The 27,411-nt window shown below is 36.8% G+C and overlaps 1 protein-coding gene across 4 annotated transcripts in view; it reads left to right on the top strand.

Moving 5' to 3' along the window:
• RIC1 (RIC1 homolog, RAB6A GEF complex partner 1) overlaps positions 1-25,934 on the top strand; it is a 50,615-nt gene extending 24,681 nt beyond the window's left edge. The window contains exons 4-26 of one of the 4 annotated variants that reach the window (XM_068423702.1): positions 2,733-2,840; positions 3,991-4,133; positions 4,374-4,507; positions 4,906-4,997; positions 6,272-6,360; positions 7,390-7,534; positions 8,046-8,094; positions 9,138-9,290; positions 9,640-9,843; positions 11,245-11,283; positions 11,548-11,658; positions 12,266-12,355; positions 12,948-13,108; positions 14,112-14,250; positions 16,469-16,585; positions 17,519-18,247; positions 18,524-18,682; positions 18,793-18,926; positions 19,962-20,248; positions 21,058-21,252; positions 23,114-23,303; positions 23,444-23,632; positions 24,036-25,934. In XM_068423702.1, the coding sequence (XP_068279803.1) occupies positions 2,733-2,840; positions 3,991-4,133; positions 4,374-4,507; positions 4,906-4,997; positions 6,272-6,360; positions 7,390-7,534; positions 8,046-8,094; positions 9,138-9,290; positions 9,640-9,843; positions 11,245-11,283; positions 11,548-11,658; positions 12,266-12,355; positions 12,948-13,108; positions 14,112-14,250; positions 16,469-16,585; positions 17,519-18,247; positions 18,524-18,682; positions 18,793-18,926; positions 19,962-20,248; positions 21,058-21,252; positions 23,114-23,303; positions 23,444-23,632; positions 24,036-24,321 (3,943 nt within the window). In that variant the 3' untranslated portion in view covers positions 24,322-25,934. Of the gene's footprint in view, positions 1-2,732; positions 2,841-3,990; positions 4,134-4,370; positions 4,508-4,905; positions 4,998-6,271; positions 6,361-7,389; positions 7,535-8,045; positions 8,095-9,137; positions 9,291-9,639; positions 9,844-11,244; positions 11,284-11,547; positions 11,659-12,265; positions 12,356-12,947; positions 13,109-14,111; positions 14,251-16,468; positions 16,586-17,518; positions 18,248-18,523; positions 18,683-18,792; positions 18,927-19,961; positions 20,249-21,057; positions 21,253-23,113; positions 23,304-23,443; positions 23,633-24,035 lie in introns of those variants that run through there. The other 3 variants (XM_068423703.1, XM_068423701.1, XM_068423704.1) reach the window with 3 other exon arrangements.
• The last annotated feature ends 1,477 nt before the right edge of the window (positions 25,935-27,411 follow it).

Raw genomic sequence — 27,411 nt, 5'->3', positions numbered from 1 at the left:
GCTTTCAACATCTGAAAGACATTTTGTTACACTGTATAAGTGCTCTGTTTTCTGTGAACAAGCTTGTCACTGATGACATGCTAAATAGGGAACAGAGAATGAACCTGGTGATTTGAAAAATACACCTTGATCTTCAATTCAAGATCTGAAACTTCCCCATAAACCTTGTATTCTGCCTTTAAAAAAACAGCTTGTCATTCCTAATCTCTCCATGTTTGGGTTTTTTTTTTTTTGGATTGCAGATGTAGTGGGAGATTTTTCTCAATTCTGAGTGTTAAGAGATTTTATTCGCAGGTTTAGTTACATTAACAGATGTTGTGCGAATAGAAGTGAAGTAATTATATTTGTTTCGACATGCAGCTGGTTGGTCACTGGGATGTGTCCATCCCTCTCAATTCTTGTGCAAAAGTGAGTTACTTAAAAGTTTGGCTACAATGGTAGCAGATGCTGATGTGGCAACCCAGACCAAACATTCTTACTGCTTCCTGTCAGCAGTGCACATTCTTCATTTAAAGGTCAAAGTAACTTAACTAGGAAGGCTGACTCATGCAGATATGGACTATATGAACACAGTGTACTTTTGATTACGCTTCCTTTGCATCCATAGTAAGGGTTTCTTTTTGAATCAATGAATTTGACATAATCACAGGCAATTATTTACAATACTGACATTTTGGAGTTTCAGTCATGATGATAATGCCTCAATGGAAAAATACATATTCCGCAGATGGTAGCAAATTTGCTGAAACTGGCTCATGAAACTGAAAATATTCAAATATTCTTGCAAACTATTTTTATCAAAGTTGTTTAAAGAAAAAGAAGCCTGCCCACCTGGAGACTTCAAGTTTCTCTTCCAGCAAAAGAAGTCTTTTAAACCACGTTGTTCCCATTCTGGCTTTAGTTTGTGCTGTGCAGAAACACTGTGTTTATACTTGGTTATGTACCTCAGTCATTTACATCAGGCGTGGTATGTTATACCTACATAACAGTAACGTTTTAGTTGTTTGCTTACAAGATTCAGTTGTACCACCGATTCTTGATAACCCAGAGTAATTTCATCTTTCTGGGAAGTATACTATCTGGACCTGTATGTCCACATGGGTTGAAAGGCATGTCTCCAAACCTGGGGTTTTGTAAGTGTTTCTTTCTCCAACCCCCAGGATGCTGCATTGCAGATAGTGATGTAGAGATTTGAAGGAATTAATCCTGTATGATATGTTTTTTATCTCTGAAATCCCTGACTCTAAAAGATACCAGGCCAAATCAGGTGGATTTGGCTTCATGAACTTCAAGAAATGCAGTCTCCTTTACTGTTTAAAAAAAAACCCACAACAACCCTACAATGCTAGTATTAACTAGTCACCTTTTTTTTTAATTTCAGGCCTTCTGTCAATCCATGATAGCTAGCTTACATGAAGGGCTATTCTTTCCCAAGATAGCTGTATTTTGTAATTGATTTCCTTTTGAAATGCAAAATAACCATTTTAATAATTTACCGTTTATACAAGTTACTGTCTGTGGGTGGTATATTAACTAACCTTAAAGTAATTTTTCTCATTTTTCTCTATAATCCTTCATGGTCACCATGGTTTTGTTCTGGAAAGATGTTACTACTTCTGTCTGCTAACTCCAGAATGTGAAAGGTTCCTGTGGTCTTATCTTAGCTAGCATCTATCTTTGTCCTTGCTGCATAAGAAAAGGTGTAGTATCCATCAAAGAATAACAGATACGAATTTTGTGTTTTGCTATACAATGGTAATGGAATTAAGGCACTTGATATCTACTGAGATAACCAAGGCAAGAAAGAGACTGAGGTGTCCGTGTGGTGTCAAACTTATCTAAAACTGTAGCTGCTTTGGTTTCTGCCATGTCTTAGGCAGTTGCATTGGCTGCCCTGATGTAAAATAAGTGTTTTGTCAGTTAAAATCCAGGTAAAGGTTACATAGATTTGTGTACGTATCTATTGTTGCTGACTACTGAATTTATACTAAACTCTAACTTGCCTATGATGCCTGTTTTCATGAATACTTTGCTTCATTTACTAGCACAGTACTCATGACATGGGCGTAATACTTATGATTGTAGGTCACTTTTCATTTAAAAAAAATTTTTCATTTAAAAAAAAATTAAGAAATGCATGGCACATCTGATAACCCAGACAAAAAAGGAATACATCAATGATGCTGTATTGAATTTTAAAATAACCGCATTTCATTAGAGAATGAAATATGAAATTTAGAATAAGGAATTAATGATGAATTAATAGTATAAACATTGATCTGACAAAAGGAACTGAAGAGACGTAAATGTTTTACAGTCTGTAATAGCTGTAATGCATCTTGGCAAAAAATGAATTGGAGATACTTAAAAATTCAACACATTTAATTAATGGAAGCAGCTGAATACCATTTTATTGAATCAGAATTTGCATTAATATATATAACTTATTTTGGGATTATTAAGATGGGCTACACAGCTATTGTATTGTATTCTCTGTTCGTTGCCTTATTTTGCTTACATACTCTTCATAGGCTCATAGGATGATATGAGAGACTAAACTTTTTGCACTAAAATTATGTCCTAGATATTAAGTGCTGCCTGTGGCAGGTTGCACGTAAGTGTCTGGTGTATGTATATAGGGGGGAAAAAAACCCACGGGAATATAAGTCAGTAACTCTTACCTCTTTTGAGGGACATCTTGTTTCAATTGTAGTATTTCTCTTTTATTTTAGAGGAAGCCCACATGTGAAGGGAACGCCACATTATAAGGAAGAACAATGTGCTCCTTCATTAAATCTAGAAATGAAGAAAGTGCTGGACTTGCAAGCCTCTATCACAAGGTATGCTGACTAATCATGTCTTAAGAATTTTTCTGCATATAGCAGTTACTTGTTAAAAAGTGAAGGGAAAACTGGATGGAAAAAAACTTCAAGTAAGTTTCTACTTACCAGTTAGTAAGTTACTAATAGTAAGGACTAATAGTAAGTTAATTATAGTAAGTCTAGGGAGGTGAAAAAGTAAATTGCAGTTAAGAATTCTTTCTTTCTGAGCTTGGCTATACTGATATTTTTGACATATAGAAGTATATAGCACATGTATGTTCAGTATTACGTTATGTTGCTATAAATGTGTTTGTTGTTGGGCTCAAAGTATGGATTAGAGATTTCATGGAGACATAGGTACATAAGAGCAAAACTGTACATAGCATTTCAGCATTTCTCCAGCTTCCCACAAAGGGTCCCTATTTGTCCTGGAAAAAGGTTTTGTTTACCTCTTCCTTTTTTTTTTGTGGTAATTGCCTTCCCTATAAATAAGCTTTGAACATGCTAAATAAGTGTGTATGAAAAGTCGGTGAAACTGTATGGCATTATGGTGGGGTGGGAAATTAACAAAGTGCAATTTGGGAAGAGGCCCCATAGGAGAAAATGGATGTTGGAAGAAATGCACTATAAACTGGAAAAAGCTTTCCTGGGAATCTGCAGGTTGTTATCTGCATGCAAATAGATTAACAGTGGTTTTCAGAATTTTAGAGGTATTTGGGGAAAGGTTTAGGGGAGGTCTTAATTTCTGCTTCATCAAGGAGCTTAGACTGCGGGTTAGAAAGTGTTGTGGATTATTCACAGCCTAGGCAATATTGGTAATTTTCTAGGACAGGTGAATAGTTGATGGTTGGCAGCAATGTCTTATGTTTAGTCAAAAGTATTGAAATGTTCTTCAGCAGTTCATATACCAGTTAAACAACTGCTCTAACAATACAGATCTCCTCATGAGCTCTGATTCCTGGAGAAAAAGAGAGACATATATTTTGTCAGCTTGATACCTTTACAGTCTAGAGGACTTAGGCACTTAGTTTGTAACTTATTTGGTGTAACTTCTCAACATAGTTGCTGATACAAGAAGTAGTAATATGGTGTTTGTTACATTAATTGATTTTTCTGTGATATTGATTTGAGATGCAGTTTTTTAGAGAATAACAAATACATTTGTCAGTTTGCAGTCCATGTTAGAGGATCTACTTGTTGCTACTGCTGATGGATTTCTCCATCTCATTCACTGGGATGGTATGACCAATGGAAGGAAGGCCATCAACCTATGTACAGTTCCATTTTCTGTGGACCTGCAGTCTTCTCGAGGTAGCTTTTGGGCTTTTTTGTTGCTTATGATAGTTAACTATTGTCGAAATACTGTCTAATATATAATATTATCCCGGTTCTCAAGCAAAGGTGAGAAAAATGTTTTTCGTAAATGTGAACAAAATAGCCTGTTTACGTTAGTTTTCTTCTGTGAACTAATAAGGAAACAACTGAAAAGTCTGTTGGCTTGCAGTATCACTGTGTTCACATATTTTTAAATTACTGATATTTTCTCAGCAGGTTCATTTTTGGGCTTTGAAGATGTTTACATCAGAGATATGGAATACTGTGCCACGCTTGATGGTTTTGCCGTTGTTTTTAATGATGGCAGAGTTGGTTTCATTACACCAATGTCAAGTAGATTCTCTGCTGAGGTATATTTCATTTAGTATTTCTAGCATGCACTCTACAATAAATGTATTTTCCTTGGTCTCTGCATTTCAGTTAGCTTTCTACTTTAAATTCTGTTCAGCTGAAAAAAAAATCAAAATTTAGTAACTGCTTTAGAGGTAACATAAGAACAAGACTATATTTCATACCATAATTTGAACTACGTTGTTCTAAGGCTAATACCTGTCTATGGGAGAGCATAATTGATAGTAGATTTAAATTTTGTTCATTGCTTCAAAATGTCATTATCATTCTGAGGTCTTCTCCTGAGGTGATGAAGGTTAGCTGGCAGATCTGTAATATGGCGTACACGGGTAGAAGCTGACCATCATGAATAAAAGAACTGTTTAACCAAAAATTCTGTGAATTCCTTTCTTTACAGCAGCTTCATGGTGTTTGGGCACAAGATGTGATTGATGGAACTTGTGTGGCAGTAAATAACAAATACAGGCTAATGGCGTTTGGATGTGCCAAGTAAGTTTTGTAAGGCTGGTTCAATGGCGGGGAAAATGATTTTATTATAAAGCTTAAGTACTAGTTTCTTCAGCTGTAAAGATGAAAAAGATCAGTCTTCCTAGAGGTGGTATGATGTGCTCTGTCAAGAAGGTAGGAGGGAAGAGAATAGAAATGATTGCCTGCTTGAGCTGCAGTTAAAATTGATGCTTGCTGTACAGCTCTGGAAAAAAATTAAAAGGTGGCTGGACCAATAGCAAGGATTGGAAAGTGCTGCTGTCCCAGTTAATCAAAAAGCAGGATTATAAAGTCAGTTTTAAGCAGTTAATCGTAATAATATTGGACAAGAATCAGCACTTTGCACCCAACTCAGAAAACGCTCTGTGAGGTGTTGATTTGGTCAGGAAAAATGTTGCCTGTTTGAGTAACTGTGAAAGTTTATAAACTAAATGTTGCAAAAGAGCTTCTAGTTGTGGTGGTTTGCTTACTGCTCCTTCAAGAGGGTTCCTCCTGCATAATACTGCTTTAGCTGGTCTAGAGTGCAGCTTTTTTTTTTTTTGATTGTATTTTGTTTGTGTTTTAGAGCATTTCAGAAGATTTGGATGGTTTAGTCTTCAGCTGTCTTCTTAAGGAATTGTATTCTTGATTGTAGTAACAATGCACTGTCTTGGTGTTTGCCTCTGAAACAGGAATAGTTACTATAATTCATTGATCTTGTTATGCATTAGTACACTCCTGAGGAAACTTTAGCACTAAGTGAATAGTGACATCCCTCATGGATTGTCTTCCAGTTGGAAGCCATAAATATACATAGATTGTGTGTGCATGTGTATTTTCAGAGAATGAAATAGTCTTTGTGCATTGTTTATTATAGGGCTGGTGTTTTGGGTCCTCCACTGCCTTCTGGAAAATATCTTATAAATTTGTTTCATAAAGTTCTTCGAGTGTTACTCAACACAATGTTTCTGTTCATTAGGAAGAATTTCTTCTCAGAAGGGGTTATTAGACATTGGAATCGGCTGCCCAGGGAGGTGGTGGAGTCACCATCTCTGGATGTGTTTAAAAAAAGACAGGACATGGCACTTAGTGCCATGGTCTAGTTGACATGGTGGTGTCAGGGCAACGGTTGGACTTGATGATCCCAGAGGTCTCTTCCAACCCGGTGAATTCTGTGATTCTGTTCTAGATAAATTTGGTAATGGTGAGAAAAAAGCAGCTTTTATTAACCTCTTGAAACTGATGAGAATTCCAAATGGTCTGTAGTCTAAAGCATGTGTAATTCTAATCTCTTCCAGCGGCTCTGTGCAAGTTTATACGATAGATACCACCACTGGTGCCATGCAGTTTTCTCATAAGTTGGAGCTGACACCAAAACAGTATCCTGGTGAGCTACTTTTATTACTGGAATTTTCCAGCTGTTTTTAGGGTATTAAAGAGTATTTTTATCCAACTATTTGTTGTTTGCACTATCACTGGTGGGATTAGTATTTACTTTTGCGTGTTTGTAGTGATTTACTCTTCTGCATTTGTTCTTTCAGCTGCTTGCTTTTAACTGACTTTTGGATGTGTTTCATATATGAGGGTCTGGGGTTGGTTTTTGTTTTTTTTGTGTGTGTGGGGGGTTTTTTTTTCTTTTTTTTTTTTTCTAAATCTGAATCTGAGCTAGCAGTTTACAGACAGTGCTGCTTCTGATTGTTCCTTTTTAAATGCTGCAGATCTTACTATTTCCCACATGTAGTCTTGAGATTAGTTTTCCATTACTTACCTGAGAAAATGAGAGATTATTGTCAAAACTGGTAATGAATATAATAGAGGTGTGAATTAACTTGAAACAAGTGACATGTAGGGTGCAGAAAAAAACTGAGTAATCCAGCACCCTGCTTGAACTTCAGTGAACAAAAACTCAGTGGACTTTTTCATGTAGTAGTGATGAGTATTGTGGGCTTGAGAGTGAGAGGAACATATAAAGTGGGTAAATTGCATCCTCAACTGAAAATGTTTATGCCTATTAGGTTTCAACAAAAAATCCAAATCTGTAAATAACAGAGTTTTGCAGTTGTGCTAAATGCCAAAGGAAGATGTTTCAAGGGTGAATATAAAACCTTCTTTTGTCCTAAAAATCATTTTACCAGCATTGCAGTTCTATGGTTGTGTCGTGGCATGGTGTATTTCTGGCCTGTTTTCATATATTCTTAGTTTTCTATGAAAACAAACATGTATCGGAAAGAAAACATGAATTCTTCCTTTGCTGCTTATTCATTTTGAGATGGTCAATTTGATGAATGCAGTAAATAAGTTAATTGAAAAATCAAACATTTATTTCCATATCTTTTTGGTTTTACTCTTATGGTGAGAGCAGTTGAAGGACGTTTGATGTTTTTCACGTGGTATTTTATTGTCTGTTTTTAAACAGATATTTGGAATAAAACAGGACCTGTTAAACTAATCAGATGGTCACCTGATAGCTGTGTTGTGATGGTGACCTGGGAATGTGGGGGCTTGTCCTTATGGAGTGTTTTTGGTGCCCAGCTTATCTGTACTTTAGGAGGTGATTTTGCGTGAGTATCTTTAATGAAATTGTAAAATGTTTTGTTAGAAACCTTTATTTTTCTAATTAAAAGCATTTAATTAGAAACTAATTCACTGAATTAGCTTCTTAACATCTTTTTTCCATTATAATTCCTTAGATATTGGAATCATTGAATAATATTTAGGAGAGGATCATTTGAATATAAATGAAAATGTATTGTTTTCTTTTTGCAGTGGTCTTTTTGGCCATATAAACAAATTACCCCAAAGGCAGGCTTTAGCAGGCAAATATTAAAATTCCCTCAGTGCCAGTATATACTTGCTGAAAATGTGCTAACATCCAGAAATCGGAATTCAAACAGTTTATGCTAGACATCTGACAATTGCATTGCCTTTTATGCAGTGTCATGGATCAAATAGGCTTTGTAGTTTGAGGTGAGGTTCAATATAGAACCATATGAAAATACAAAGATAGGAAGAAAATTTCTTATCTTGATGAAGCTATTTCCAAGATCAAACTTGTTCTGTTCTGTTTTTAAGGTATCAGTCTGATGGTGCCAAAAAGGACCCTCTAAAGATCAGTTCTATGGTAAATATGCATATAAAAATAGTGTAATAGGATGGCTGTTAATTTTTTAAACTATTTTTAGTAAAACATTTTCAGAAAATCAAACTGGCTGTCTTTGGATTTATTACTTTAAAGAGTAAGATGCCTTTACTACACTTCCTAACACTGATGATGTATTGAAGGAAGAGGGAAAAGGGGACACCTGATTTTTTTTTTTCATGCATATGCCTGATAATGAAGTGTGCATGACATGTCTTTTCTTGGTTTTGCTTTTAATATAAAGAATGAACACTTTTGGTTTTCCTTAATCTCTTTTTTTTTTTTTCATCTGGTGCTGTGTTTCAGAGTACAATGAGACACAAGACACTACTAATTGTAAACTTACTTATTTTCCTAAAATGACAAGCTTACTTTTGGCTGTTGAAGTAGCTTAACTCAGAATATGAATTCAAGAGAAACACATATCAAACACAACCTTCAAGGCCTCTTTTACAAACCATGATGTACAATGCTTCTAAAACATTTAATTATTATGTAATGTATAGGCTAGTTGCTGTGAAGATTGACATTTTTAAACATGCATCCCAAGTGTATATACATATTTGCAAGCATAGTACAATGTACCTTTTAAAAAAACCCCAAAGACTGAAATTTGGATACCATTGCATTTAATGGACAACCACCAATGTAATTTTGGGGATCAGGATTTTTTCAAACCTGATTCTGTTTGTGGATTTTTTGTTAGTTGCTTTAAGATGCAGACTAAACAGTCTTCATTTCTTATGTGGGTGTCTTGCATAGTTACTTTTCATTTATGCGTTATTTTTTACCTAAAAAATAAAATAATTTAAGCTAGATTTTTACCGTTCCTTCTGGATTTTACTGCTAAAATGGGTTACTTATCATTCTTGTGATGATACATTTTAGAGCATCAAACTGTGTGTTTTTTTGCCAGGCTCATGTTTATCATAAGATCAGTTACAGTAAGTTTCTGTAGTTCTTGTTTTCTGAGAATATATAGTGTTGGTTTTGGCCTTTTATTATTGTTATTCTTTTACATTCAGACCTGGGGATCAGAAGGGTATCATCTGTGGGTTATTGATGGGAATTATTCTTCAAACATGAAGCCTGAAAGAGATACAAATAATGAAGCTCGCCAGTTTGGTATTCTGCAGTTTCATTTCATCAAGAGTGCACTCACTGTTAATCCTTGTATGGTAAGTTTTTTGTTGATAAATATATCCTTATTTTAGAGCATATTTCCAGTTTTCAGGTGACCTCTGAGTTATTCTCTTAACAGGTTTTAAGTCTGTTTTGCAGACTTAGACTGGTCTTCTTTTTTTTGATAGAGCCTTTAAAATGGTATTTTGAAAATATTGCTATGCAATACTGTAACATAAAACCTATTAGTACACAGAGATGCAAAAACTGAGAACTGCCTTAACGCTTGTTTTTCATATTGTTTACATAGAACCTGCTAATATATTGATCATTTGTTTTCCTTTGGTTTGTGTATGTGGAGTTCAAGGTTGCTTTTGTTTTTTTGTTGTTTTGTTTTTAATATAGAGTAACCAGGAGCAAGTCCTCCTTCAAGGAGAAGATCGCTTGTATTTGAACTGTGGAGATGCAACACAGGCTCAGAGTCCCAGAAATACTTCAGCACACTCTGAACTTAAGCCTAACAGGGAAAGAGGCGCATTTTCAGATGGCAGTTTAGATTCTCAGGGTTTAAGCACTTTACTAGGACACAGGCATTGGCATGTTGTACAGGTAATTGTTGCTGGTTGCCCATATGTGCTCTGTGCTTGCGAGAGTTTATAGGACTGGAATTTGCAGCTGATCTCATCACGCTCTGCCATACCCTTTTCCTACAGTATAAGATCATTGCCTTTTTATTGCCACTTCAGTTTCCCCTGGTACAGCTTTTTCTTATTGCTAAGCAGTAAAGGAATGTTGGCCATCTCAGCCGTGTGGCTATCAGTTTGCATCCCAGCCAATAAAAAAATCTAAATGTCTTTTTGACTTCAGGAAGAAGTAGTTAAGTTACTTTCCTATGCTTTGAAAGGGAGAATAAGTGCAAGATGCAAGAAATCCTTCAGGAGTTTGTTCTGTTATTTATGCCAATTGCTTTAAGCATATTTAGCTGGTGAATACAGCCTTTGAACTTTGGCTGTATTTTCAAGCAGTCTTAGATGATATCTATTTAAGCATGTAATTAAAACTTCACAATATCAAGCTTGCAAAGAAGAAATTATTTCCAGGGCTAGTAATGGAACAGGTTCTATTTTCTCTGTAATATAGAGGAAAAATTAAATAACTTTTAGTCTGTAATTCTAGTGTGCATTCTTCCACACTTGAATTGGTAAATATTTTTCTAAATAAAGGTTTTTAAAAGGTCCCCAAGATTTTGTTTTTCACATAGTACATGAATTGGTATTATTAAACAGCATTTGACTCTAGGCATGTATGTCAAGTTCTAGATACTGTTGAATTTCCACGTTAGCTGGCCGAGTAGCTCTTCTGTCTTCTGAAACTGGAACAGGAGGGGGAAGTCCTCATTCTGTGTAGGAGTATAAAGAACACAATTGGAACTACTGTGGAGAGCAACATACCCATGAGAACAGCCAGTGGCAGGGTAATGCCTTATATCAGACCAGGGACTGGAGTTTGAACCTGGATTTCTGTCATCCCATGTGACAAGAAGAATCCAGGACCAAGATTTAATTTGACATATCCCAGTCAAGTGCTCTCATAACAAGGGTTGTGGATGTGGTGGGATTAGAAATTTCATCCCAACACTGAAAGTCGCTCCTGAATGCTGTGTTTATCAAAACTTGTATGTTCCCGTGAAAGGTTCAGATGGAGGATAAGTACCTGGGGGGAGAGAAGAGCAAATTTTGACTATTAATCTGTAATATTATGTTAGCTATTGTATGTTGTTAATGCATTTTCTGTACTTCTTGTATTAAAAACAGGCTAACATTTAGGCTCCAGTAACTTTCTTGGGGGGAAAAAAAGTATTTAAAACAGAAATCCCAACATTACAAACGTTTAAGCAATGTTTTGGAAAAACGTGGACATTGTATGAATTCCTTTAAAGCATTAGAATTAGTCACTACTTTAATGGTGCTTGGTATAATTAAGTGGTTTTGGTTTTCTCTTTTTATTTAGATTCATAGTACGTATCTAGAGAGCAACTGGCCTATAAGGGTGAGTTATTTTAAGAATATGTTCTTGTTCTTGAAAAGTATTGGTTTTTAATAACTGTCCCTTAGGGCTAGATGAGCTCTGTAAGCTGAAACCATTGTTTTAAATTACAGAAAGAGGAATATGTGTTGGGCAGTAAAGTAGAAAACGTGAAGATACTTTACAAGTTTTGACTTTGACATACTGCCTTGTAGTGATGTACTTAGATAGGATATATTATTTAAATAAGTTCCCTCCTGAGGTTCTGGGTTTCTTCTCTTTGAACAGTTTTCAGCTATTGACAAGCTTGGACAGAATGTAGCTGTTGTTGGCAAGTTTGGTTTTGCACATTATTCTTTACTCACCAAAAAATGGAAGCTGTTTGGAAACATTACCCAGGTGAGAGGTTATCATACTTTATTCAGCTATACTTGGGAGGTTATATTTGTTGGAATGTGACTTTTGGAGAAAATTTTAAAGTATCTTTTTCAAATAAACAGCCTGTAGACCCACTGGGATTAGGGATGCTGGTTTTGCATGTGTTTCTCATGAAATGGCTGAAACACTTATCTTGTGGCTTTGGCACAATAATTTGTGTCTGATTATTAAAAGGTTTCCAAATCTGAGTGTGTATAGTCAGACACTTACTCCATATGTCTTAGATCTGAGAGTTTGTGTGAGATGTAGCTTTGGATGCCAAGCTTGTAAATTCTGGCCAGAAGCAGAAAGCTAATTTGGAAGAGCTGAGGGATGCCAGTAGCATAAGGAACTGTGGAGCTGTGTTTTGTAAGATGATGTTTGTCCTTCAGCTATTATTCTTTAGTACTTTGGTTTTTTTAAACAACAAATACTTCATATACATAGATTGTCTTGCCACTATCAGTAAAGCTTATAGAGATCATGTATGTCTTTCAGAAATTACCCATAGAATGTACGTGTGTGTGTGTGTATAAGTATATTAAAAATATATACATATATGTCATTTGCTTGCTTTTTTCTTTTTCAGGAGCAAAATATGATGGTAACAGGTGGCTTGGCATGGTGGAATGACTTCATTGTTCTTGCATGTTATAATGTAAATGATCATCAGGAAGAGGTGAGGTATTTTTCTTCAAAGTAAATAAATAGTGTTTAGAAGATCTGATCTGTTCTACAGTAGGATTATAAATACGAAAAGCTTGATACATAGGTGGCTTTTGGTCATGTTCAGAAATTATGTATTAATATGTAAGGATTCTTTGCACAAATGTTTATTATTGCTGTTAAAAACTATTTTCTGCTGACTACCATGTAATCTATTCATTGTTCTGAAAACTTTGTGACATTCGTGCATGTTAGCATGAAGCCTGTTTTGAGGTATTTAGTTACCGTATTTTGGGACACTTTTGTAAAGTTTAAATTAGATGGGCAGAAGAGCTTTACTTTTTGCTTTTTAAAACTAATGAATGAAACTCCTTCCTTACGTTTGTTGTTCAGTACTTCAGATTTGGCAGTACTGTTTTTTAACCACTTCAGATACAATAATACAATGCAGTGGATAAAACATTTGATGAAACAAAAACTCAGTCATGTATCTTGCTAGAAATCCTTGACAGCCATTCCACAAAAAAAAAAATAATTGAACGTGGAATTACTATTAGTTTGTTGGTAGACGGAACCTGTATTCAAACTACTCGTTTTCCTTGTAGCTGAGAATCTACCTGCGAACGTCTAATCTTGACAATGCATTTGCACAGATCACCAAAGTGCAAGCAGACACATTACTACTAAGTGTCTTCCGGGACATTGTAATATTGTTCAGAGCAGATTGTTCCATTTGCCTTTACAGTATTGAGAGAAGGCCTGAAGGGTGAGTATCAGTATTTAAATACTTTTGCAGTGATGCACTTGTAAATCTGTTCTCAGTCTCAGTAAATTTTTGGGATAATATAAAGTGGTTTGATAACTTGTGGAGTCAGATTTTTAAAATACAGAGGGGTAAGTGTTATCTGTATGCACAAGTGATAGTTCATGAGTGTTGTCACTTGCATGCATGTAGATATGCACTTTGGGTTTGGAGGTAGTGACTGAGATATGCGTGTTTCCACCTGTCTGTACAAACATGTTCTAGCTGATAGGAACTTGAAAACTGAACGTAAATAAAAGAAAAAGGTACTAAGAGGCACCCACATATTTGAATATTTTTAATAAAAAATGTTTCCAACATTAGAAGTAGGAATTGGTGAGGGTGGCAGCGGAGTAGCAAACATGAAGAGAGAAAAAGTTTCGTCTGTGGTGTGATTGTGGGGGGAGCTATTTCGGTGCAAAAGAAATAGCAACATAAGAGCCAGATACTTTCAGACAGTTAAGATTAGTGAACGTAAGGAGGAGATAAAGCTTCACAGATAGTTTTTTGAAGTACCTAAGCAGATGATTTTTCTTACTGTTATGGCATCTTGGTTTCAGCAAGAAGGTACCTTCTTTTTAGCAGAGGGCAAGCTGTTGATCCACTTTAGAGGAAAATATTTTCAATGCTTTTCAAAGAAAACTCCAACAAAATCGAAACCCTGGAATTGTCTTACTGAAGGGTGAATAGAGTCTTATTCTGAAGTATCTGATGTTGGCTTCTATCCACTCATAGCTGTATTCACCAAAACTATCAAGATCAAGTAGCCCAGCTTAGGTTTATTTGGTAACTTTATGTACAGTAGACATGTGGGCCTGTGGGATTCCCAGTTAGAGGAAAGTTATTTTGGTCTGTAAACTCTTTCCCTGAGGTTAAGTTGCTTATTTTCATTAGGTTTACTTCAATATATTAATTTTATGTTAAATACTATTTTGAATTTGCTAAATGTGGTCATTTTTCCTTTCAGTCTTAATCCTACTGCCAGTATCCAAGTCCTCCAAGAAGTGTCCATGTCTCGGTACATTCCTCATCCTTTTCTTGTAGTGTCTGTTACATTGACGTCAGTGAGGACAGAGACTGGCATCACCTTGAAGATGCCTCAGCAGGTAACAGGTCCATAGTGCTCAAAATTTAAAAGAATCAGTGCTTGGATTTGTTAGCTTAGTCCTCAAAGGTTACCTGCCTGATAAATGAATCATGAATCAGTGGTTCTTCTATGTGGTAAAATGGCAGAACATGTTTTTTTCTGATGCTTGTTATATAGACATTTTATGTGTGAATTGGGGGCAGGTGGAAATAAAAGCCAGACTCTTACTTCTATTTCATATCTTTTCTTGTCATCTTGTAAACTTTGGGACCAAATCTTGGTGGACAAATTAAACTTAACTGTATCAAGGTTATATTTTGCTGTTGTATATTAAAAGTTGAACACCAGAGCAATCCATGGCATTAGGAAGTCACTTTCTTGCAACTGGTCCATTACTCAAAGAAAAAACAGAAAAAAGGAAAAGATGGCATATAACCCTGTAAGCTTACTTCTAATCGATTACCTACTACACTAAAATGAAGTGAGATAATCTCTCCCACTAGTTACATCAGGAGATAGGCCAACAGCCAAACAATGACTAAGGTGTGAAAGTGAAAGCACAGTGCAAAGAGAACTTGAATTTTGTTATACTGAGTAGCTGCAGAATGAGGCATATTTTCTCATCAGAGCAGCTACCTGAAGATAGTTTGGAAGCTGCGTTGTCTGTGAGGCAAGCCCGTAGACATGTGAAGGTGCGTATTTTTCTCCACGTATCAAAGGCACTTGCAGATACGAAAGCAATGGCAACAAAGCTGGTGAAGGGTCTAGAGCACAAGTCCTATGAGGAACAGCTGAGGGAACTGGAGTTGTTTAGTCTGGAGAAAAGGAGGCTGAGGGGAGACCTTATCACTCTACAACTACCTGAAAGGAGGTTGTAGCGAGACGGGTGTCAGTCTCTTCTCCCAAGTAACCAGTGATAGGATGAGAGAAAACAGCCTCAAGTTGTGCCAGGGGAGGTTTAGATTGGATATCAGGAAAAATTTCTTCACCAAAAGGGTTGTCAGGCATTGGAACAGGCTGTCCAGGGAATTGGTGGAGTCACCATCCCTGGAGGTGTTTAAAAGACATGTGCATGTGGTGCTTAAGGACATGGTTTAGTGGTGGACTTGGTGGTGCTAGGTTAACAGTTGGACTTGATGATCTTAAAGGTCTTTTTCAACCAAAACGATTCTATGATTCTAATTTCAGTGTCCCACATGCTGAACATGTGTTCTGAGACCTTGATATGATCTTAGACAAGGGCATACAAGTCGACATGCTTGTGGTTTTCTAGTCCATCTTGCCGTGAGACAGTGTCGTCATTCTTGAACTACCTGACCTATGGTGTTTCCTAATTTTGAGAAAAAGCTACTGAAACTTTTTAGAGCACTAGTAATATTTTAAACTTAACTTCAGACTGAACGAATGTTACCCCTTTTCTTTCTAACTAAGAGCTCCTATTTTCAAACTTTGTCAATGCTCCTGATCAAAAGAAAAGTATTAATGTTGGCACTGAATATGACACTGCACTGTAGACAAAGCAATGTTTCTGACTTAGTGGAGTGTGTCACCCTTTTCAGTGTTCTTACCTATTAGTGACCTTAACCCCTGATACTGCAAATTTATCATACAGGCCCTCTACCCATGTATTTTAAAACTAAACTTCATGCACAGCATGGTATTAGTTCCAGTGACTTGATTTAAAATTAACATGAAACAGTTCTGAAATAATCTTTAGAAAGAATGCTTTCTTGATATACCTAACTAAAAAGATTTTTCTCTAACTTCAGCTTCTAAAAGGTCAAGATGGCTGAACAAAGTGTGGCTAAACTCTTTTTGGCTCAACTCTTTTTGGCTTGTGTACCGGTGTTAGTCTTCGCAGTCAGATACTGGTAATCATATAGTGGTGACACTGATAAGAATAGAGCGCTTTATTTTTCTTAAAATACTGGTGGCTTGCCCATGCCAAGAGGCATACTTGGAAAAAGCCCATATCAAATAAACACATCGAATGAGTTTAGTGAACAGAAACCTTCCAGTTTTTACTCCTTTGCACAAGAAGTACAGAAATGAATCTATCTCTAGGTACTTAGTTCTGTTTGATTTTCCTGAGTCCTGCATTGAATTTCGTTCTTAGTCATCTCTGTATGGCAGTGCAGTTAATTTACTCTTTTTATTGTGAGTTAGTATTGTGGTTATGACTAAAATGATGCATTCAAAAAGTTTAAATAATTTGCGTAATACTCTTTTATCCTTAGGCTTGTGAGGCTGAAAGTATTATGCTAAACCTAGCAGGACAACTCATCATGTTGCAAAGGGATCGATCTGGACCCCAGATACGAGATAAAGATAATAATCCTAATCAAAGGAAGCATGTGAGTAAAAATATGTGGAATATTGTATATAGCTTCAAAGATCTTGTTAGTGACTGAAGAAGTTGTGGAAGGAAGCGGTCCAGGCATAAATAAATGAGTGGACCATCATAAACAAAGGAGGTCTATAATGCAAGACAGTGTCTGCACTTATGGGCTGAATTGTTAGCTGGAAGTAAATCACTACTCCCTTTTTTTTTCCTCTAAGACTGTGGAATGTTAATACTTAATTGTGTGAATGTCTAACTAAAGTATTTATTACTTGTGTTTACTACTTGTATTGCAATGAAAGATACAAGTTTTAAGCATAAAGGTCCTGTGCAAAATTTGGTATGCACTAATGACAGAAAATCTCCAGTCTATCTGAAACTGTTATGTATGTTTATGGAACATTATCATTTTTTGCAGAGTGTGTTTACAAAGTTCCTAAAAACAATAACAGAAATCAGTGACTGAACTTTCTAATTTTTCTGTGCTGATGAAAAACACTTCTACATGAAACAAGCATTTTGGGAGAGTGCAATCTGAAAAGTTTTGATGAATAGTTTTTAGATTAATTTTGCAGCTCAACCAAACACTAGCAAATTTGGTGTTTGTAGTAATTTTGTCAGTTCTAGGTTGGACTCTTGAGCTAACTGAAGAAGCAGAGAGCAGGTTTTATTTTCCTCCCTTATTCTCACCCCTCTGGCTTCCTGACTAAGTATAAGGAGGTTAAAAAAATGAACAAAATGTCTTTTGAGTTAATGTAAGTAATAAGTGGTGTTTTCCCAGGTGCTAGCGTGCCGTTAAGGGATAAGCAGATTTGTTTCTTCTTTGTTAGAATAACATTTTGAAGAGAGTAGTTCTTAGCTGAAAAAAAAAGTTCTTGTGAAGAGGGTTAAAAAAAAAAGGAATAATGAATTCTGATTTTTTTTTTCTTTTTTTTTTTTTAAATAGCTGCCTTTTTGTGCTCCAGTTGTCCTAGCCCAGTCTGTTGAAAATGTATGGACTACTTGCAGGATTAACAAACAGAAACGCCACTTATTGGAGGCTCTGTGGCTCAGCTGTGGTGGGGCAGGTATGAAAGTCTGGCTTCCACTGTTTCCCAGAGATCATCGAAAGCCGCATTCCTTTCTGTCAAGACGGATCATGCTGCCTTTCCACATCAACATATACCCATTGGCTGTTTTGTTTGAAGATGCCTTGGTGCTTGGTGCTGTTAATGACACTGTGCTCTATGACTGTTTATACACTCAAACCAGTACTACAGAACACTTAGAGGTTCTCTTTCCTTTCTCCATTGTTGAGAGAACCTCTCAGATCTACCTCCATCACATTTTACGCCAGCTCTTGGTTAGGAACCTCGGTGAACAAGCCTTGCTTTTGGCCCAGTCGTGTGCCACATTACCATACTTTCCTCACGTACTAGAACTGATGCTTCATGAAGTGCTGGAAGAAGAAGCTACCTCGCGGGAACCCATTCCCGACCCTCTGCTTCCCACTGTGGCGAAGTTCATTACAGAGTTCCCCCTCTTCCTGCAGACAGTTGTTCATTGTGCTAGGAAGACAGAATATGCCCTGTGGAATTACCTTTTTGCTGCTGTTGGAAACCCGAAGGACTTATTTGAAGAGTGCTTAATGGCCCAGGACTTGGACACAGCTGCCTCTTATCTTATTATCCTACAGGTAATGGTACCTCGTATGTTGTAAGAGAGGCGATATTTACTAATGTTGTAGCATTTAAAAAATATTGTCATACTAAAGTTATGCATGTTAAACAAATTTTTAATTTAACAGTTTTCTGTTGAGATTATGTCCAGTTATGAAGGGGGGAGGATATCATGCAATGTAAGTAGTTAGTTTACTGTTATAAAAAGGAAATAATAGCATGAAATGACTTAATTGGACTTTTGTAGCTCAATGGCAAAAGCAAATGGCTTAATTATGCTTTGTTACTTGCAGAATATGGAAGTTCCAGCAGTTAGCAGACAACATGCTACTCTTCTATTTAATACTGCCTTAGAGCAGGGAAAGTGGGATCTTTGTCGTCATATGATCAGATTTCTTAAAGCCATTGGCTCTGGAGAAACAGAGACACCTCCAGCTACACCAACAACTCAGGTTTGTGATGAAAGTAGTAAATACTGTGCATCAAACCTTGTATGATTAATCTTGCTATTATATAGCATGTTTGCTCCTTTGACTGTATGTTTGGGTTTTCTTGGTTTTAGGAACCTAGTTCAAGTAGTGGCTTCGAGTTCTTCAGGCATCGCAGCATTAGTTTATCCCAATCAGCAGAGAATCTCCATAGCAAATTTAACTTGACAAAAACACTGAGTATGCCCTCTGGCCCATCTGGAAAAAGGTAATTGGTAGTAATGCCCTATCCTTTCCCACTTTATTAGGTACCATACTAACTCTCTTATGAATTTAAGCTACAGCAGTACATTATATAGTACAGTTAGATTTGTCATAGTCTCCCTCCACGTCCTCCTGTATTTGTCTTTTCCTGACTCTTGTCATGTCTGTGCCTCTCTCTTACGTTCTTGGGAGAACATATTCTTACACATGTAAATACATCTCTGTGTGTTTGTGTTTGTATGTATACATAAACAGGCACACTTAACATGGAGACTGCTGACCAAAAGCTTCCGAATCCGCTGGATGCATATGTAGTGATTTAAATAGCTAGTGAGACCGCATGCCGTATATTTGAAGGATCTGTATTGCTGAAAGATACGACTTGAACAGCTCACAGTACTGCAGCATCATAGCACTATAATACTGTGCACATCTTGATACAGCAGTGTGTTGCCAAGCCATAAATAGAGCCTTTTACACCTTGGGGTGAATTCCTTTTAAACTGCTGTATGCAGAATTCATATTGATTGGTATTAATGTTCAGAAGCAGCACTGAGCTGGGATTCATTATTATCATGGGTTTGGCTTTTTTTCTCCATATAAGACCTTCAAAACAATCTTAGTACAAATTCAAATGCTTTTATTTAGTAATTTTCTGTAAAAAGTACTTAAAAGTTTTGACAGGAAGGGTCCTAGACTAATACTTGACTTGTTCTCTAAACTTGTTTCTCAGAAGTCACTTTGCAATGGCATCTGCCTTTTCTTTCTCCTTCTTTACTTTTTTCTGCATTGCCAATAGTTTAATACTCTATGGACACTGCTGCTGTTGTAACTAACTTCCTTCCCTTATTTCATTTAGCTGTTGAGGCAGTGGGATCTTTTAGAGAACATAAATAGCAAGGAATGGTGGAAACTGCTTTTGGTATACAGAAAGCTCCCACTACTACTCTGGTCATTTCAATGTACTGTGATTGCGGCCAACAGCCTTTACGACTCCATTTTATCATCTTAATGTCACTGTTCTCTGGTCTGTCTATAGGTGGAGTAAAGATAGTGACTGTGCCGAGAACATGTACATTGACATGATGCTCTGGCGGCATGCTCGGCGTCTGCTAGAAGAAATCAAGCTGAAAGACCTTGGCTGCTTTGCTGCACAGTTAGGCTTTGAGCTGATAGGCTGGCTGTGCAAGGAGCGAGCCAGAGCTGCCCGTGTCGAGGATTTTGTGTTCGCTTTGAAAAAGCTACACAAGGATTTCCTCTGGCCACTTCCAGTCATACCAGCTTCATCCATTAATTCACCTTTCAAGAATGGAAAGTACAAAACAGGTGCTGTAACAGCTCAGTTGATTTGCGCTATGTTTCCCTCCTGCAGTCCTACACCCATCAGTCTGAATCTGTCCTTCCTCAGTTTCAGCCAAGCAAAGAACAGGCTGAGGCTTGCCACCTGCACAGCTTTCTCACACAGGGAGTGTTTTTTGAAGGGATTCTGTTTAGCACAGATAGCATCTCTTGCATATCCTGATTACACTACTGTTTCTGTTGAGATTTCTTGCTTTCTCAGGTGCACTGGACTGGATAGCACTTGTGCAAATGTTGAGTTGAACATGGATATTACTCTTTGATGTAAATTCTGCTACAGAAAATTACAAAAATCAACATTCTTATATAGTCTTTAGATGAGGTTTTGATTAACTTTTTTGTATTTAAAAAAGTAATGTTCCTAATATTTGAAATTTGCTTTATCTTAAAGAGTAAGAATTTTGAGGACTTGCTGTAAACTCCTTTGTATTATTTATCTCTCAGTTCACTAGTTTATCTTCTTAGGGCAAAGTTGATACTAGCTGCCAAGTCTTCCTCTTTTTTTGGTAGTAGCAGCACTGTTACTTCCTTCTATTGATGCTAACACTTTATCAGCTGATATTTCTTTTATGCCAGTACTGACATAAAAAGCTGATCAGAAATTCCTGAAATACCTAAACTTGCTACGTTCCCTTGCTTTTGGTGATCCCCCAGCAAACTAATTGAATATTGACTTAGATATAAGTTTTAGCTTCCTGAAATGCCTGGAGAGAACTTTCTAAACTTCCTTTTTGATGGTTACATGACTTTTCTTTGGTGGGTTCCTTTTTTTTTAGCTGTGGGGGAGCAGCTGCTAAAATCTCAGTCTGCAGACCCCTTTGTAAACATGGAAATGGACACAGGTGTTTCAAACACACCTCGGAGTCACAGCTGGCTTGGCACTATGAGCTCCTCTCAGAGAGAGATTGACACAGTTTCATCCCATGGACCGCACATGCAAGATGCATTCCTTTCTCCTTTGCTAAGTAAAGGTTAGTTACTCTTCCTTCTGTCTGCTTATTGGAATAATGCACCTGGAACTACGCACTTGTATTTTGATATTTGCATGCCACTGCTGTATTGTTGCTTCTCAACTGCTGATAACCATAATTCAGAAAAAAAAAAGAAAGAGGACTTGTTGAGCAGTGAACTGAAAGTTTTACAGCAGAAAGATAATACCCACGTCATACATCTTTAAGTACTTGAAGAAGAATATGAAATTGATATTGGCTGAAGCTCCTCTGTGTGGTGGTAACTGGAAATTTAGTATTTTTACAGTCTGGCTGGGAAGAGTATGTTCTAAGTTTTTTTTGTCTTTGTGTCTTGAACGGGTAGGCCTCTTGCACAGGTTGGCACTGTTCTGATGCATGAACTTTGTGCTTTTCCATATTAGATACATTTCTTTATTGAAGAAGTTGAGGAAATTATAGTCCCATGTAATTTTCTTTTTTCCTATGGCTTTGTTTAAATCACTTTTCTAAAAGCTCAGAGATATGATCAGCTTATGAAAATACAAAGGGGAATTTTATTCTTTATGCATCTTTTCTGACCACAGCCAGAGAAAGGGAATGTTTGTCTGACTGTTCATCTCTTTTTACTCTGTCTTGTCCTCAAGCATAGAGCAACATTTTCAACAGTGCATATATCATATGATTTCCACTTTATTAGAGGAAATACTTAAGTACCTAAGTGTGAACTACAATCTCCCCAAGATGCTAGGGCCTCCTGTGAGAGTCAGAGCACTTGGAGCTGTTTGACAAATTGACAGGCTTTAAAAAAATATTAAAGAGAGTAAGGTTCTCTCTCTCTGTTTGGGCACTGCCTCATTCTATTTTCATTCCTGTTTCTCTTGTTTATTACTTCTGGAGACTGCAAGAATGCATTAGGTTTAAGTAACTTTATTATAGAACTCTCAAAAAAAGCATAATCTAAATGGGGAAAATTTATTTCTCTTTTCATTGCACTATCTTATACCGCTGTCTGCCACTACCGCTGTTTCTATAAGCAAGCATCTCATTTTTTTTCTGAGCTGGATGAAGACCTTTGAGTTCAATGGACTTTGGCAACATTTTGAAGTAGTTTATTTCTAAAGTTAAACTAAATAGTGTTTAAAATGTTGCGTGCTGAATTCTAATAATAATAATTTCATAAATAACTAACCCAGCAGTGGTATTCATGGACAAGAAGCTAATAAAATAACTTGCTGACTTTCTGAACGTTTTCCACAGAAAAGATGCATATATTTTAATATGGAAACTGTTCTGGAGGGTGGGTGCCTTCATCTTTCACCACTATAACAGTTTTAGCTTTGCTGTTACTGTTCCTGTGAATATTCTGTGGCTGCATCTGCTCTTCATGTTTTTATTAGAAACACTTCTTTCTTTTTGTAATTAGTGCAGGTAAATATTTACATTACCAAGCATTCAGAATCTTCACGGTTTTGAATGAAGAACTTGCTATTGCATGTTCATTTTTAACAAAGGTCAAGCAAGCAGTATCTTTAGGCAGACTGCAACCCTTTCTACAGACTTAATTCTAGGACTGCAGTATGTAAGAGGCTGTCACTGTGCTCTTACAATGATTGCCAACACATCTTTAGGATCCCTTATTGATATTATTCTGCAGAATTATTTTTATTTGATAGAAAAACTACTGCATTCCTGCAATAATATTTCTGCCATATAGCGTGACAAGAATGCTGGAGTGGCATGGACAGTATGCCTAAAGTAACTTCTTAGCACTGTGATACACAGCAAAGCATTACTGTGTAATTTGTCAATTTCTATAGGAAGTGTTTTAGAAATTCTGAGTCTTACTAAAGGAAATAGGTTTTTTTTCCCTTATGTATTTGAGTGTTTTTGATAGGTGATGAATGCAGCACTGGTTCAGCAACAGACCTGACTGAAACAAGTTCTATGGTGGATGGTGACTGGACTATGGTGGATGAAAACTTCTCCAGTCAAAGTTTAACTCAGTCAGAGCTTGAACATATCTCTCTAGAACTGGCTAGTAAAGGGCCGCACAAGTCACAGGTCCAGCTGCGGTAAGTAACGTGATGTCTGCATTTGAAACTTAAAATGACTAGTGTGCAGCATTAGGAGAAAGAAACAGTGTCTACAGAATCACACTGGGATTTTGTCTTCAGAGTGGAAAAAGTAGTAAGTAGACTGTTTTTCCATATAGGTACTTGCTACATATCTTCATGGAAGCAGGATGTCTGGATTGGTGTATTATCATAGGCCTTATTCTCAGAGAAGCTTCAGTAATCAACCAGGTTTTCAGTATAATGCAATCCTCTGATATCGATGGAGAAATCTGTCAGAATATCAAGACCGGCCTATATGCTGTTGACAAATGGGCTTCTACAGATTGGTAAGTGTTATTTTCCACCTTCATTTTCACTCCAGCTGTAGATAATTAGTTACCTAAAAAATAACTTTGAGTTATCTCAGCCCTAGCTGAAACAACTATTTAAAAGAACTTCTGCAGAAAATTTCAGGACAGTCATTTAATACAGTTGGGATGAAACTGGAAAAAACCCCCCAAATCAACCAACCAAACCCAAAACAACCAACCCCCCAACTTTTATTGTTTCATTATGGTTGCCTTTTTCCCCCTTTATTTAAAAAAAAAAAAAAAAAAGTTTCTGTACAGGAGGGATTATAGAAGATGCTCATTATATTAAACATCTCCCAAGAAAAGCTGCTTTTCAGGCATATGACAGAAGTACTATTTTTTAATTCACTCATGTTATTCTATACTGTTATTTTCCTAGCCCTGGGTACAAGCCATTTCTAAATATCATCAAACCACAGATCCAGAAACTAAGTGAAATAGCAGAAGAGCAAGTACAGCTGGAAGCTTTTCAGCCAGTGAATCCTTCTAAGGTTACTGAACAAGCAAACCCCAGAGCTGAGGAAAGCAGGACTTCATCTAGCCATGGCACTAATCCTCAGAGTGATGCTGGCAACAGCAATGCTAGCAGGCACGAAGAGGACAAGTCCAAGACAGAGGATGAGGATTCATTCCAAGAAAGCAGTTATGACTGTATTGTATCTTAAATGGAAGATGAACAACTTCCCAAGCATCAGGTGTGAAAGGAAGCAAACCAGCTCTTAGATATGCTTCCATGTTTTGGATTTGAACTCTTTTTTTTTTTTTTTTTTTTTTGGTTATTTCAATCTTTGACATCTTTAGTGGGGATAACTTAAGCAGCATTTTCATCTAATAATTTCAAAAGAAGGCAAGATTTTTTTTTTTTTAACGCAGTCTTCAGGCTGCAGCTTTAGGTTTTGATACTTATAGTGTTGACAGACTGTGAATACATATGGAGACAGGTTCAGCTAAGGTTCATCAGTACCTTTACATTACGAACACATGTTCTGAAGAAACTACTTACCTATTGCTTGAGTTTAAAAGGTGAAGAGGGGATTAAATTTTAAAACTTATCCTTTGCAGCTTGCCTGCCTAAGGAATGTCTGATCAATGCAGTTCAGATTGGTTTGATATTGATATTTTGTATGTAAGAACTGTAAAAATATATTGTATGTTTTTGTGAATACTCTTTGTACAAATATTCAAGGTTGTACCATATTTGAAGGTACACAATATGTATTGTGCATGGTTCTAGATTACTAGTAAAGTTAAAGCAGAGTTGCACTTCTTTCTGGATGAGGCATACTTTACTGACCTAACATTGACACAAGGTGGCTTACCTGTTTTTTACTGCCACTTACAGATCTTGTAGTTGGGTTTAAGGGATTGCTGAAGGTTATTTATTTCATTGTAAATTCTTCTCTGAGAAATGGATTTTTAAAATGTAAATAATCATATACACTTGCTATGGAAAACTAGTTTAACAGCTCATACTTAAACATTTTTCTAACATTTTATAATATGCATACTTGTAACTAAGACATAATTAACTTTCATACAGTGTTATGGAAAGCTGGCTGCAGAAGTCTGTTGCTTTGAGGTACTTTCTTTTTCTAGCTGCTGTCCCTATGTAATAACTACCTGTAACAGTATTAATTTAGACATTAGCTTGTTTGTACTGTGCAATCTGAACAAAAATGCAACATTACTCATTTTATACAAAATAAACTAGTTTATTTTTTATAACATCACTTGATTACTGACATGGACCAAACTAGTCATCATAGGGTAGTTACAGTATCTGTTGCTTTTCTAGTGTAGTTACTAAATGCACATCCATTTAAACTCTGAAAATTAAGAATATTCACAATTAAGTTGAAATAAATTGTGGTTTTATCATCTTTATTTCCTTTGTAGATAAGATCAAGTGCTTTAAAATGTACAAATATTAAACTGTTGCTTTAGAATGGCTTTACTAAGCCAATACAACCAGTACAAGTGCAATAATTGCAAGTATTACTTGGAAAGCTGGAGATTTTAGTGAATGCAGCTTGACTTTCCATTTAAGAGTTGAAACTAATATTGACGTTAGAGGAAAGGAATCTGGTTCACAAGTCCAAGCATTAAGCTTAGTCTGCATTGTAGCTACTGGTTACAGGTAATGTCTATCATACCTACAAGCCTGTTGTGATCTGACGTCAAAATCCATTATTGTTATAAGGGGATACTTAAAGCTTTTTTATTATAAAAAACCTGCTTAATCTCTGTTAAAAGAAATAAAAACTGTGCTTCAAGTTAATATTTTTCTGTGGTTCTGTGGTAATGATGTAAGCCAAGCCCATCCTGATCAGCTTTCTGCTGTTCAGGTTTTGGATCTATACAAGTAAACACATACATTAACTGATATACTAACATTCCTAATATTAGTATCTTACTACTGTGCTACTGTTGTTTAGCAGTTAAATCTTTTTAGTTGTGAAATTTTAGAAGTTTGTACTTCTTTAGTAGTAATTATCTCTATGCAAATCTTATGTGCTAATTTTGTATTTCAGTTTCACTGCTGTTATACCTGCAATTAAAAGACAAATTTATTCAACTTTACTTGAAGTTACTCTGTGGAAAATAACTATTTCTGACCTCAAGCCATCAACAGTAAATTACCAGAATTCAAGTATCTTGGCTCAGAGAAACAAAGCTCTCAAACTACCCGATGATGATTGTTTTAGTTTGCCACATCATACCCCTATGGCCTGTTTTACAGGATTAATATATCAAGCTTCTAAGTTAATTTTTAACTTATCAGTGCATCTTTGAAGTTACATCCACCTGTTGTTTTGAAAAGAAGTGTGTTGGGTTTAGGTGGCAAGGGTGTGGTAGCAAGGGGGGCTGTAGGGGTGGCCAGGAGCTGTCTATGTGTCAGAAGACAGCCAGTTCCAACAGACCCAGCAAGGGACACAGCTGAGCCCATCAGCCAAGGAGGTGCGTCCTTTCTGCAATATATTTAACAAGGGGCAAAAAAATGCTGTGCAGCAGCTGTGAGAGATGAGTGAGGAAAAGATGTGGGCAACAGTCCTGCAGACAGCCAGGCCCATAAAGGAGGAGCAGGAGGAGGTAATCCAGGCACTGGAGCAGAGATCTGCTGGGGCCTGTGGATCTGTACGAGTAAACAAACACATACATTAACTGATATACTAACATTCTTAATATTAGTATCTTACTACTGTGCTACTGTTTGGCAGTTAAATCTTTTTAGACCATGGTGAAGCAGGCTGTCCCCATGCCACACACTGTGGAGCACATCTGAGCAGATAGGTAGCCACGCTGTAGCCTGTGGAGGACCCCACACCAGAACAGGTGGATGAGCCCTGAAGGAAGCTGCAGCCCATGGAGAGCCCACACAGGAGCAGGTTTTCTGGCAGGAACTGTGACCCATGCCAGACAGTCTGTTCCTGAAGGACTACCCCATCAAGAAGAGGATACGTATTGTAGCAGTTCATGAAAGACTGTATCCCATGGGAGGGACCCCATACTGGAACAGGGGAACAGTGTGAGGAGGAAGGAGCAGCAGAGAGGAGCTGTTACAGACTGACCATGACCTGACCCTTCACTGGCTATCCCTGATTGCTCTGCACCATTGAGGAAGAGGAGGTAAAAGGGTGAAGTTGAGTCTTGGAAGAAATGGGACATTGGGGGAAGGTGTGTTTATTTTTCTCTTCGGTTGTTGCTATCTTACTTCATTTTTAATTGGCAATAAATTAAATTAATTTTCCCCAAGG

This window comes from Nyctibius grandis, chromosome Z (genome assembly GCF_013368605.1).
Source record: "Nyctibius grandis isolate bNycGra1 chromosome Z, bNycGra1.pri, whole genome shotgun sequence".
In the NCBI taxonomy this organism is placed as follows: Eukaryota; Metazoa; Chordata; class Aves; order Nyctibiiformes; family Nyctibiidae; genus Nyctibius; species Nyctibius grandis.
Note: the sequence above shows the minus strand (reverse complement) of the source record. Positions and strands in the feature narration are given on the sequence as shown.